Source organism: Triticum urartu, chromosome 3A (assembly GCF_056163025.1).
Source record: "Triticum urartu cultivar PI428250 chromosome 3A, HENAU_Tu73, whole genome shotgun sequence".
NCBI classification, from domain to species: Eukaryota; Viridiplantae; Streptophyta; class Magnoliopsida; order Poales; family Poaceae; genus Triticum; species Triticum urartu.
This window is the reverse complement of record NC_141875.1, coordinates 199,802,440-199,815,233: the sequence shown is the minus strand read 5'-3', so window position 1 is coordinate 199,815,233 and position 12,794 is coordinate 199,802,440. Positions and strand designations below refer to the sequence as shown.

The window sequence follows — 12,794 nt, the reverse complement described above, 5'->3', positions numbered from 1 at the left end:
TCGGCGTCCCCTCCGGCAAGCTGCTGGGTTTCCTCGTGTCGCACATGGGGAGCGAGGCGAACCCAGAGAAGGTCAAAGCAATAGAAGATACGAGCCCGCCACAGACTCTCAAGGAAATGCAAAAACTCGCAGGCTGCGTAACCTTGCTAGGGCGCTTCATCTCCAAGCTGGGGGAGCACGCCCTCCCGTTCTTCAAGCTGATGAAGAAGAAGGGCCTGTTCGAGTTGACTCCGGAGGCTGACGTGGCATTTTAAGACCTCAAGAGATACCTAACCAGACCACCGATGATGGTGGCGCCTCGTCCCCCTTGAGCCCCCGGTGCTTTACCTGGACGCCACACCTCATTCCGTTAGCGCGGCGCTGGTGGCCATCCAAGAGGAGCGCCAGGCCAAGAGCCTGCCATCTGACGCCGCACATCCGGTTAGAATGGTGCAGCACCAAGACAGCGCCCCTGAAGCCACATCGGAGCCAGCAGATGACCGTGCACCACAAGACGGCGCTCCTGAGGCCGCGATAGCCTCGATAGGCGACCGAACTCCTGAGGCCCCCCAGCCTCAGGGAACGCCCCAGCCTCAGGAGATCTTGGACTCCACCAACACTTCCGCCCTTGTCGAACACCCGGTGTACTTCGTCGGCACGGTGTTGCGAGACGCGCGGGCACGCTACCCCATGCCACAGAAGCTTCTGCTCGCGCTCCTTGTGGCCTCGTGCAAGTTATGCCATTACTTTCAAGGCCACCCCATCAAGGTCATCTCGGCGTACACACTGGAAAGGGTACTTCGGAGCCCCAATGCAGCAGGTAGGGTCGCTGAGTGGAACATCAAGCTGCAGGCATTCCAGCTAGAGTTTAGCACCACCAGGGTCATCAAGGGAGCCGCACTTGCTGACTTTGTGGTGGAGTGGACTGACGCCCCAGGCCCCGAAGCAGGTGAGGACCAATCTCTCTTACCAGGGAGAGAAGCACTAGACGGCTGGGTCATGTGCTTCGACGACACCTTCGCGCGCCAGGGCGCGGGGGCTGGGGCTGTGCTCATTTCGCCCACCCAAGACAAGTTCTACTACGTTGTGCACCTCTGCTTCCTGTGGGGCGAGAAGGTCTCCAACAACATCGCGGAATATGAAGGGTTGATTGCCGCCGTTAAAGCTGTGGCGGCCCTGGGGGTAAAGCGCCTCACCATCAAGGGCGACTCCTAGCTCCTCGTCAACTTTTCCAACAAGGTGTACAAGCCGAAGGACGAGCACATGGAGGCATACCTCACGGAGGTGCGCAAAATGGAGAAGCAATTCTTGGGCCTAGAACTGCAGCATGTGCACCGCGGCACAAACAAGGAAGCTGATGATATCGCCCAGAGGGTGTCAAGGCGTCAGCCCCAGGAGCCTAGCGTCTTCAAGGAGCGGCTCTTCAGGCCTTCTACAGCCCTTTGGCTACGGATGTTGGAAATATGCCCTAGAGGCAATAATAAAATGATTATTATATTTCCTTGTTCATGATAATTGTCTATTATTCATGCTATAATTGCATTATCCGGAAATCATAATACATGTGTGAATACATAGACCACAATGTGTCCCTAGTGAGCCTCTAGTTAACTAGCTCGTTGATCAACAGATAGTCATGGTTTCCTGGCTATGGACATGGGGATGTCATTGATAACGGGATCACATCATTAGGAGAATGATGTGATGGACAAGACCCAATCCTAAGCTTAGCTGAAAGATCGTGTAGTTCGTATTCTGAATGTCAAGTATCATTTCCTTAGACCATGAGATTGTGCAACTCCCGGATACCGTAGGAGTGCCTTGGGTGTGCCAAACGTCACAACGTAACTGTGTGACTATAAAGGTACATTACAGGTATCTCCGAAAGTGTCTGTTGGGTTGGCACGAATCGAGACTGGGATTTGTCACTCCGTATGACGGAGAGGTATCTCTGGGCCCACTCGGTAATGCATCATCATAATGAGCTCAATGTGACCAAGGGGTTGGTCACGGGATCATGCATTATGGTACGAGTAAAGTGACTTGCCGGTAACGAGATTGAACAAGGTATTGGGATACCGACGATCGAGTCTCGAGCAAGTAACGTACCGACTGACAAAGGGAATTGAATACGGGATTGATTAAGTCCTCGACATCGTGGTTCATCCGATGAGATCATCGAGGAGCATGTGGGAGCCAACATGGGTATCCAGATCCCGCTGTTGGTTATTGACCGGAGAGGCGTCTCGGTCATGTCTGCGTGTCTCCCGAACCCGTGGGGTCTACACACTTAAGGTTCAGTGACGCTAGGGTTGTAGAGATATTAGTATGCAGTAACCCGAAAGTTGTTCGGAGTCCCGGATGAGATCCCGGACGTCACAAGGAGTTCCGGAATGGTCCGGAGGTAAATATTTATATATAGGAAGTCCAGTTTCGGCCAGCGGGAAGGTTTCGGGGGTTACCGGTATTGTACCGGGACCACCGGAAGGGTCCCGGGGGTCCACCGGATGGGGACACCTATCCCGGAGGGCCCCATGGGCTGAAGTGGCGTGGGAACCAGCCCCTGATGGGCTGGTGCGCCCCACCCAAGGGCCCAAGGCGCCTAGGGTTGGAAACCCTAGGGGGCCGTTGCCCCCCGAGGGGGAATGCGCCCACCTGGTTGGAAACCCTAAGGGGGCCGTTGCCCCCAGGGGCCGCCCCCCCTTTTAGATGGGATCTCCAAGGGGGCATGCGCCCCCCTAGCCCCTATATATAGTGGAAGGGAGGGAGGGCAGCCGTACCTTGCTCTTGGCACCTCCCTCTCCCTCCGTAACACCTCTCCTCCCCGCTTGTGCTTGGCAAAGCCCTGTCGGGATCCTGCTGCATCCACCACCATGCCGTCGTGCTGCTGGATCTTCATCAACCTCTCCTGCCCCCTTGCTGGATCAAGAAGGAGGAGACGTCTTCCCAACTGTACGTGTGTTGAACACGGAGGTGTTGTCCGTTCGGTACTTGGTCATCGGTGATTTGGATCACGGCGAGTACGACTCCATCATCCCCGTTCACTTGAACGCTTCCGCTCGCGATCTACAAGGGTATGTAGATGCACTCCTATTCCCCTCGTTGCTAGAATACTCCATAGATTGATCTTGGTGATGCGTAGAAATTTTTTAATTTCTGCTACGATCCCCAACAGTGGCATCATGAGCTAGGTCTATGCGTAGTTACTATGCACGAGTAGAACACAAAGTAGTTGTGGGCGTCGATATTGTCAATTTGCTTGCCGTTACTAGTCTTATCTTGATTCGGCGGCATCGTGGGATGAAGCGGCCCGGACCAACCTTACACGTACGCTTACGTGAGACCGGTTCCACCGACTGACATGCACTAGTTGCATAAGGTGGCTGGCGGGTGTCTGTCTCTCCCACTTTAGTCGGATCGGATTCGATGAACAGGGTCCTTATGAAGGGTAAATAGAAATTGGCAATTCACGTTGTGGTTTTGGCGTAGGTAAGAAACGTTCTTGCTAGAAACCTATAGCAGCCACGTAAAAACTTGCAACAACAATTAGAGGACGTCTAACTTGTTTTTGCAGCAAGTGTTTTGTGATGTGATATGGCCAAAGGTTGTGATGAATGATATATGTGATGTATGAGATTGATCATGTTCTTGTAATAGGAATCACGACTTGTATGTCAATGAGTATGACAACTGGCAGGAACCATAGGAGTTGTCTTTATTTATTTATGACCTGCGTGTCAACATAAACGTCATGTAATTACTTTACTTTATTGCTAAAGCGTTAGCCATAGTAGTAGAAGTAATAGATGACGAGACAACTTCAAGAAGACACGATGATGGAGATCATGATGATGGAGATCATGGTGTCATGCCGGTGACAACGATGATCATGGAGCCTCGAAGATGGAGATCAAAGGAGCAACTGATATTGGCCATATCATGTCACTATTTGATTGCATGTGATGTTTATCATGTTTTACATCTTATTTGCTTAGAACGATGGTTGCTTAAATAAGATGATCCCTCGTAATAATTTCAAGAAAGTGTTCCCCCTAACTGTACACCGTTGCGAAGGTTCGTTGTTTCTAAGCACCACGTGATGATCGAGTGTGATAGATTCTAATGTTCGAATACAACAGGTGTAAGACAGATTTACACACGCAATACACTTAGGTTGACTTGACGAGCCTAGCATGTACAGACATGGCCTCGGAACACAGAAGACCGAAAGGTCCAGCATGAGTCGAATAGAAGATACGATCAACATGAAGATGTTCACCGATGTTGACTAGTCTGTCTCACGTGATGATCGGACACGGCCTAGTTAACTCGGATCATGTTATACTTAGATGACTGGAAGGATGTCTATCTGAGTGGGAGTTCATTTAATAATTTGATTAGATGAACTTAATTATCATGAACTTAGTCTAAAATCTTTACAATATGTCTTGTAGATAAAATGGCCCACGTTGTCCTCAACTTCAACGCGTTCCTAGAGAAAACCAAGTTGAAAGACGATGGCAGTAACTATACGGACTGGGTCCGGAACCTGAGGATCATCCTCATAGCTGCCAAGAAAGATTATGTCCTAGAAGCACCGCTAGGTGACGCACCCGTCCCACAAAACCAAGATGTTATGAACGCTTGGCAGACACGTGCTGATGATTACTCCCTCGTTCAGTGCGGCATGCTTTATAGCTTAGAACCGGGGCTCCAAAAGCGTTTTGAGAGACACGGAGCATATGAGATGTTCGAAGAGCTGAAAATGGTTTTTCAAGCTCATGCCCGGGTCGAGAGATATGAAGTCTCCGACAAGTTCTTCAGCTGTAAGATGGAGGAAAATAGTTCTGTCAGTGAGCACATACTCAAAATGTCTGGGTTGCATAACCGCTTGACTCAGCTGGGAGTTAATCTCCCGGATGACGCGGTCATTGACAGAATCCTTCAGTCGCTTCCACCGAGCTACAAGAGCTCTGTGATGAACTTCAATATGCAGGGGATGGAAAAGACCATCCCTGAAGTATTTGCAATGCTGAAATCAGCAGAGGTAGAAGTCAAAAAGGAACATCAAGTGTTGATGGTGAATAAAACCACTAAGTTCAAGAAAGGCAAGGGTAAGAAGAACTTCAAGAAGGACGGCAAGGGAGTTGCCGCGCCCGGTAAGCAAGCTGCCAGGAAGAAGCCAAAGAATGGACCCAAGCCCGAGACTGAGTGTTTTTATTGCAAGGGAAGTGGTCACTGGAAGCGGAACTGCCCCAAATACTTAGCGGACAAGAAGGCTGGCATCACGAAAGGTATATGTGATATACATGTAATTGATGTGTACCTTACCAGTACTCGTAGTAGCTCCTGGGTATTTGATACCGGTGCGGTTGCTCACATTTGTAACTCAAAGCAGGAGCTGCGGAATAAATGGAGACTGGTGAAGGACGAGGTGACGATGTGCGTCGGGAATGGTTCCAAGGTCGATGTGATCGCCGTCGGCACGCTACCTCTACATTTACCTACGGGATTAGTTTTAAACCTCAATAATTGTTATTTAGTGCCAGCTTTGAGCATGAACATTGTATCAGGATCTCGTTTAATACGAGATGGCTACTCATTTAAATCTGAGAATAATGGTTGTTCTATTTATATGAGAGATATGTTTTATGGTCATGCTCCGATGGTGAATGGTTTATTCTTAATGAATCTCGAGCGTAATGCTACACATATTCATAGTGTGAATACCAAAAGATGTAAGGTTGATAATGATAGTCCCACATACTTGTGGCACTGCCGCCTTGGTCACATAGGTGTCAAACGCATGAAGAAGCTCCATGCAGATGGACTTTTAGAGTCTCTTGATTACGAATCATTTGACACGTGCGAACCATGCCTCATGGGTAAGATGACCAAGACTCCGTTCTCAGGAACAATGGAGCGAGCAACCAACTTATTGGAAATCATACATACTGATGTGTGCGGTCCAATGAGTGTTGAGGCTCGCGGTGGCTATTGTTATGTTCTCACCCTCACTGATGACTTGAGTAGATATGGGTATGTCTACTTAATGAAACACAAGTCTGAGACCTTTGAAAAGTTCAAGGAATTTCAGAGTGAGGTTGAGAATCAACGTGACAGGAAAATCAAGTTCTTGCGATCAGATCGTGGGGGAGAATACTTGAGTCATGAATTTGGCACACACTTAAGAAAATGTGGAATAGTTTCACAACTCACGCCGCCTGGAACACCTCAGCGTAATGGTGTGTCCGAACGTCGTAATCGCACTCTATTAGATATGGTGCGATCTATGATGTCTCTTACCGATTTACCGCTATCATTTTGGGGCTATGCTTTAGAGACTGCCGCATTCACTTTAAATAGGGCTCCGTCGAAATCCGTTGAGACGACACCGTATGAATTATGGTTTGGGAAGAAACCTAAGCTGTCGTTTCTAAAAGTTTGGGGATGCGATGCTTATGTCAAGAAACCTCAACCTGAAAAGCTCGAACCCAAGTCGGAAAAATGCGTCTTCATAGGATACCCTAAGGAAACCATTGGGTATACCTTCTACCTCAGATCCGAAGGCAATATCTTTGTTGCCAAGAATGGATCCTTTCTAGAGAAGGAGTTTCTCTTGAAATAAGTAAGTGGGAGGAAAGTAGAGCTTGATGAAGTACTGCCTCTTGAAGCAGAGAGTAGCGCAGCTCAGGAAAATGTTCCTGTGGTGCCTGCACCGATTAGAGAGGAAATTAATGATGATGATCAAGATACTTCGGATCAAGCTCCTACTGAACTTCGTAGGTCCACAAGGACACGTTCCGCACCAGAGTGGTACGGCAACCCTGTCTTGGAAATCATGTTGTTAGACAACGGTGAACCTTCGAACTATGAAGAAGCGATGGCGGGCCCAGATTCCGACAAATGGCTAGAAGCCATGAAATCCGAGATAGAATCCATGTATGAAAACAAAGTATGGACTTTGACTGACTTGCCCGAAGATCGGCAAGCCATAGAAAATAAATGGATCTTTAAGAAGAAGACAGATGCGGATGGTAATGTGACCATCTATAAGGCTCGACTTGTCGCTAAGGATCATCGACAAGTTCAAGGGGTTGACTACGATGAGACTTTCTCACCCGTAGCGAAGCTGAAGTCCGTTCGAATCATGTTAGCAATTGCCGCATTCTATGATTATGAGATATGGCAAATGGACGTCAAAACAGCATTCCTTAACGGCTTTCTTACGGAAGAATTGTATATGATGCAGTCGGAAGGTTTTGTCGATCCTAAGAATGCTAACAAGGTGTGCAAGCCCAACGCTCAATCTATGGGCTGGTGCAAGCATCTCGGAGTTGGAACATTCGCTTTGATGAGAGGATCAAAGCGTTTGGGTTTATGCAGACTTATGGAGAAGCCTGCGTTTACAAGAAAGTGAGTGGGAGCTCTGTAGCATTTCTCATATTATATGTGGATGACATACTGTTGATGGGAAATGATATAGAATTCTTGGAAAGCATAAAGGCCTATTTGAACAAGTGTTTTTCAATGAAGGACCGTGGAGAAGCTGCTTATATATTAGGCATCAAGATCTATAGAGATAGATCGAGACGCCTCATCGATCTTTCACAAAGTACGTACCTTGACAAGATATTGAAGAAGTTCAATATGGATCAGTCCAAGAAGGGGTTCATGCCTGTATTGCAAGGTGTGCGATTGAGCACGGCTCAATGCCCGACCACGGCAGGAGATATACAAGAGATGAGTGTCATCCCCTATGCCTCAGCCATAGGGTCTATTATGTATGCCATGCTGTGTACCAGACCTGATGTAAACCTTGCCGTAAGTTTGGTAGGTAGGTACCAAAGTAATCCCGGCAAGGAACACTGGACAGCGGTCAAAAACATCCTGAAGTACCTGAAAAGGACCAAGGATATGTTTCTCGTTTATGGAGGTGGCGAAGAGCTCGTCGTAAAGGGTTACATCGACGCTAGCTTCGACACAGATCTAGATGACTCTAAGTCACAAACCGGATACGTGTATATTTTGAATGGTGGGGCAGTAAGCTGGTGCAGTTGCAAGCAAAGCGTCATGGCGGGATCTACATGTGAAGCAGAATACATGGCAGCCTCGGAGGCAGCACAAGAAGCAATCTGGGTGAAGGAGTTCATCACCGACCTAGGAGTCATACCAAATGTGTCGGGGCCGATGACTCTCTTCTGTGACAACACTGGAGCTATTGCCCTTGCCAAGGAGCCCAGGTTTCACAGGAAGACCAGGCATATCAAGCGTCGCTTCAACTCCATTCGTGAAAGTGTTCATAATGGAGATATAGAAATTTGTAAAGTACATACGGACCTAAATGTAGCAGATCCGTTGACTAAACCTCTCCCTAGAGCAAAACATGATCAACACCAGAATTCCATGGGTGTTCGATTCATCACAATGTAACTAGATGATTGACTCTAGTGCAAGTGGGAGACTGTTGGAAATATGCCCTAGAGGCAATAATAAAATGATTATTATATTTCCTTGTTCATGATAATTGTCTATTATTCATGCTATAATTGTATTATCCGGAAATTGTAATACATGTGTGAATACATAGACCACAATGTGTCCCTAGTGAGCCTCTAGTTGACTAGCTCGTTGATCAACAGATAGTAATGGTTTCCTGGCTATGGACATGGGGATGTCATTGATAACGGGATCACATCATTAGGAGAATGATGTGATGGACAAGACCCAATCCTAAGCTTAGCTCAAAGATCGTGTAGTTCGTTTGCTGTAGCTTTTCTGAATGTCAAGTATCATTTCCTTAGACCATGAGATTGTGAAACTCCCGGATACCGTAGGAGTGCCTTGGGTGTGCCAAACGTCACAACGTAACTGGGTGACTATAAAGGTACATTACAGGTATCTCTGAAAGTGTCTGTTGGGTTGGCATGAATCGAGACTGGGATTTGTCACTCTGTATGACGGAGAGGTATCTCTGGGCCCACTCAGTAATGCATCATCATAATGAGCTCAATGTGACCAAGGGGTTGGTCACGGGATCATGCATTACAGTACGAGTAAAGTGACTTGCCGGTAACGAGATTGAACAAGGTATTGGGATACCGACGATCGAGTCTCGGGCAAGTAACGTACCGACTGACAAAGGGAATTGAATACGGGATTAATTAAGTCCTCGACATCGTGGTTCATCCGATGAGATCATCGAGGAGCATGTGGGAGACAACATGGGTATCCAGATCCCGCTGTTGGTTATTGACCGGAGAGGCGTCTCGGTCATGTCTGCGTGTCTCCCGAACCCGTACGGTCTACACACTTAAGGTTCGGTGACGCTAGGGTTGTAGAGATATTAGTATGCAGTAACCCGAAAGTTGTTCGGAGTCCCGGATGAGATCCCGGATGTCACGAGAAGTTCTGGAATGGTCCGGAGGTAAAGATTTATATATAGGAAGTCCAGTTTCGGCCAGCGGGAAGGTTTCGGGGGTTACTGGTATTGTACCCGGACCACCGGAAGGGTCCCCGGGGTCCACCGGATGGGGCCACCTATCCCGGAGGGCCCCATGGGCTGAAGTGGCGTGGGAATCAGCCCCTGATGGGCTGGTGCGCCCCACCCAAGGGCCCAAGGCACCTAGGGTTGGAAACCCTAGGGGGCCGTTGCCCCCCGAGGGGGCATGCGCCCCCCTGGTTGAAAACCCTAAGGGGGCCGTTGCCCCCAGGGGCCGCCGCCCCCCCTTTTAGATGGGATCTCCAAGGGGGCATGCGCCTCCTAGCCCCTATATATAGTGGAAGGGAGGGAGGGCAGCCGTACCTTGCTCTTGGCACCTCCCTCTCCCTCCGTAACACCTCTCCTCCCCGCTTGTGCTTGGCGAAGCCCTGCCGGGATCCTGCTGCATCCACCACCACGCCGTCGTGCTGCTGGATCTTCATCAACCTCTCCTTCCCCCTTGCTAGATCAAGAAGGAGGAGACGTCTTCCCAACCATACGTGTGTTGAACGCGGAGGTGCTGTCCGTTCGACACTTGGTCATCGGTGATTTGGATCACGGCGAGTACGACTCCATCATCCCCGTTCACTTGAACGCTTCCGCTCGCGATCTACAGGGGTATGTAGATGCACTCCTATTCCCCTCGTTTCTAGAATACTCCATAGATTGATCTTGGTGATGCGTAGAAATTTTTTAATTTCTGCTACGATCCCCAACAACGGAGCCCACGTCGCCTCAAGAGGAGCTCCCCCCGCCACGAACCTCAGGAGCTCCCGCCTGCGGCCCGACCTCAGGAGCGCGCCTGCTCCTCGCGCTTGAACCCCAAGAGGGGTGATGGACTGAAGAATTCAAGGCATACCTGCTGCAAGGGTCTGTGCCGGAGGAGGAGGACGCGGAGCGCGTAGCTCGGCAGGCTACCGCCTACTGCATCGAGGACGGTGAGCTGTACCAAAAACGACCGAATGATGTTTTGTGACGCCCCAAGACCGGAGCTTCAGATGCCTTCCTTGATTTCTGAGTTTTTGTCGTGTGTTTTGTTTGGTTCGTGGCATTCATCTTTGCATCTTGAGCTTTGCATCATGTCATCATGCCATTTCATTTTTTTAAACTCAACTAAATAAAATGCATAGATCTTTGATCTATTTAAATTGAGGGAACTCACATGGTGATTTCTCTATATAACATATCCTCCCAATATATTAGGGAGCTATAATAATTATTCTAACACACCTGCAAAATAATTCCATGTTTTTTTTCTACTTCAAGTTTGGTCCCCAAACTTTGCCCATATTTTTTTTCTTTCATCGCTTTCCCGATCTCCACAAAATTCCGAACATTTTTGGACTCTCAAAAAATATTTTCCTAATTCAAACTTATTTGAATCACATTCAAATGTGTTCTAATGCAATCCTTCCAAGCGGTGCCAAATGTATTTTTCTCGGATCAAGCTCCTTTTTAAGAGTCCAAGAAAATTGGCGCCCTGCTCAAATTCTTCTCCTATCTCTCTCTACATTTCTTATTTCTCTGTTTATTTGTTAATCAGGGAAAATAGATTTAGGGAGAGAGAGATACTACAGCGCAGCCCAACTCCTTCGTTTTTTCTTCTCCACCAAGAGGCCCAAGGCCCCTGGTCATTCACCTCCCCACTGGGCCAGCCTCTAAGGCGCAGCCAGCCTCCGCTGCTTAACCCTAGGCCCAGCCGAACATCTCCCTCGAACCCCTCCTTCTGCGCTCGTTCCTCCTACAGCGCCGCCAACGCACACACGCGCTCACGCTCGATCCCCATCTCCTTCCCTCTCTTCGCTCGTGCACAGGGCCGCAGCTCCCAGCGCCATCCTCCCAGCGCCGCTGAGCCCTCGCGCTCGTGAACATCATCCGCCGCCCCTTCGTTTGTCAGTGCTCTTCGCTGCGGGAATCCCCCTGGTGCCGCGCCCGATGTCCCCTCCGCTGAGCCTCCTCGTCCCGAACCCATGGCGCGCCTCCCTCTGCAGTGCCAGGCCGCGACCGCGCCTCTCGCTCCACCTCCATGGCGCCATCGCCGGCAAGTCCTGCCTATGCGTCTCCTTCCCCATGGTGCCATGGCCTTCCTTCCCCGGCCTCTCCTCATGTTGGTCGCCATGGCCGCGCCTCCCTGCTACCGAGGCCGTCGCCAAGCCTGCAACCTCCTGTCGAGCACCGGAACGAACGTCAGCAGGTCCTCCATGCCTCATCCTCGGCGCCTTGTCCTCGAGCTCCGAGTTGCCGCTGCGTTGCTCCTCCCTCGCCGTCCTCTCGCCAGTGATCAGCACCGGCAGGTTGTCCTCGCCGCCGTCGCGACCAGCAGGAACTCGTCCGCCTCTGCCCGTCCACTGTTCCTGCCTATACGCCTCCACCGTCGCAAGACCTTCTCGCTGCCAGCAAGCATTCACACCTCCGCCTCGTCGCCGCTCCTCCTCGCGCACATCTCCGATGCCAGGAGCCCGAGCCCCGACCACATGCGACCCTGCCTCCACTGAACGTCCCCGAACAAGAGCAATTTTGAACTGCCAAGCACCCTTGGATTCGTCAAGACCGCCAAGTACCACGACCCGTAAGACCAACGACGCCCGAATGAGTGCTTCCGACTAAGACATTTGTGCTGCTACGTTTTGGACACGCCAAGTCCCTCAGGTCGGATGCGTCAAGACCTCCCCGGTTGTTGCGAAGTACCACGACATCCGGAGTCAGCGGATCCGTCAAGTTCCACTACGAGATGTACAACTACCATAGACCCCGAAGACCTCGGATTCACCAAGTTCCCACGACGACAAGTGTAACCCATCGGATCGCCAAGTTCGGTTACCGTCGCAACCATGTACAACTACTTCCACTACCGCCGTTGAAGGTCGTTGAGTGAACAAACTACTGACGACGTGCACGACTACTCTGTGAACGTGTACCACTACCGCCACTCGAACGTCTACAGAACATGTACCGTCGACCCTCGAAGACCCGTGGACATCAAGTTCGTTGTTTTGACCCCGAACACCTATGGATTGTGAACATCTGCGAAGCGGGAACGACTACTTCCACTACCTCCGTCGCGAGAATGCCTACTTCCCTCTACAAACTTGATCCGTTCCGATAATGCACGCTTCGAAGGTGGGAACCCGGTTACCGAGATCACCCCACCATCTCTTGCACGTTCCGCTCATCTCTCATTTGATCGTTTGCACCGGCATCTCAACGAGTAACCAGAACCGATATGTTGCCGCGGCATCATTTTCGGATTCGTTTCCGTGGCACCCCTTTCGTTTCCTCCATGATGACAAATGCTTCATAACATGCTCATGTCAATATTTTCATAAAATTTGCA

At 49.9% G+C, this 12,794-nt stretch overlaps 1 protein-coding gene across 1 annotated transcript; it reads left to right on the top strand.

Moving 5' to 3' along the window:
- The first annotated feature begins 426 nt into the window (after positions 1–426).
- LOC147979186 (uncharacterized) lies at positions 427–11,012 on the top strand. The gene is made up of 2 exons (XM_087515073.1): positions 427–1,161; positions 11,004–11,012. Exons 1-2 carry the CDS (start codon positions 427–429, stop codon positions 11,010–11,012), a joined length of 744 nt encoding a protein of 247 aa, XP_087371199.1.
- The last annotated feature ends 1,782 nt before the right edge of the window (positions 11,013–12,794 follow it).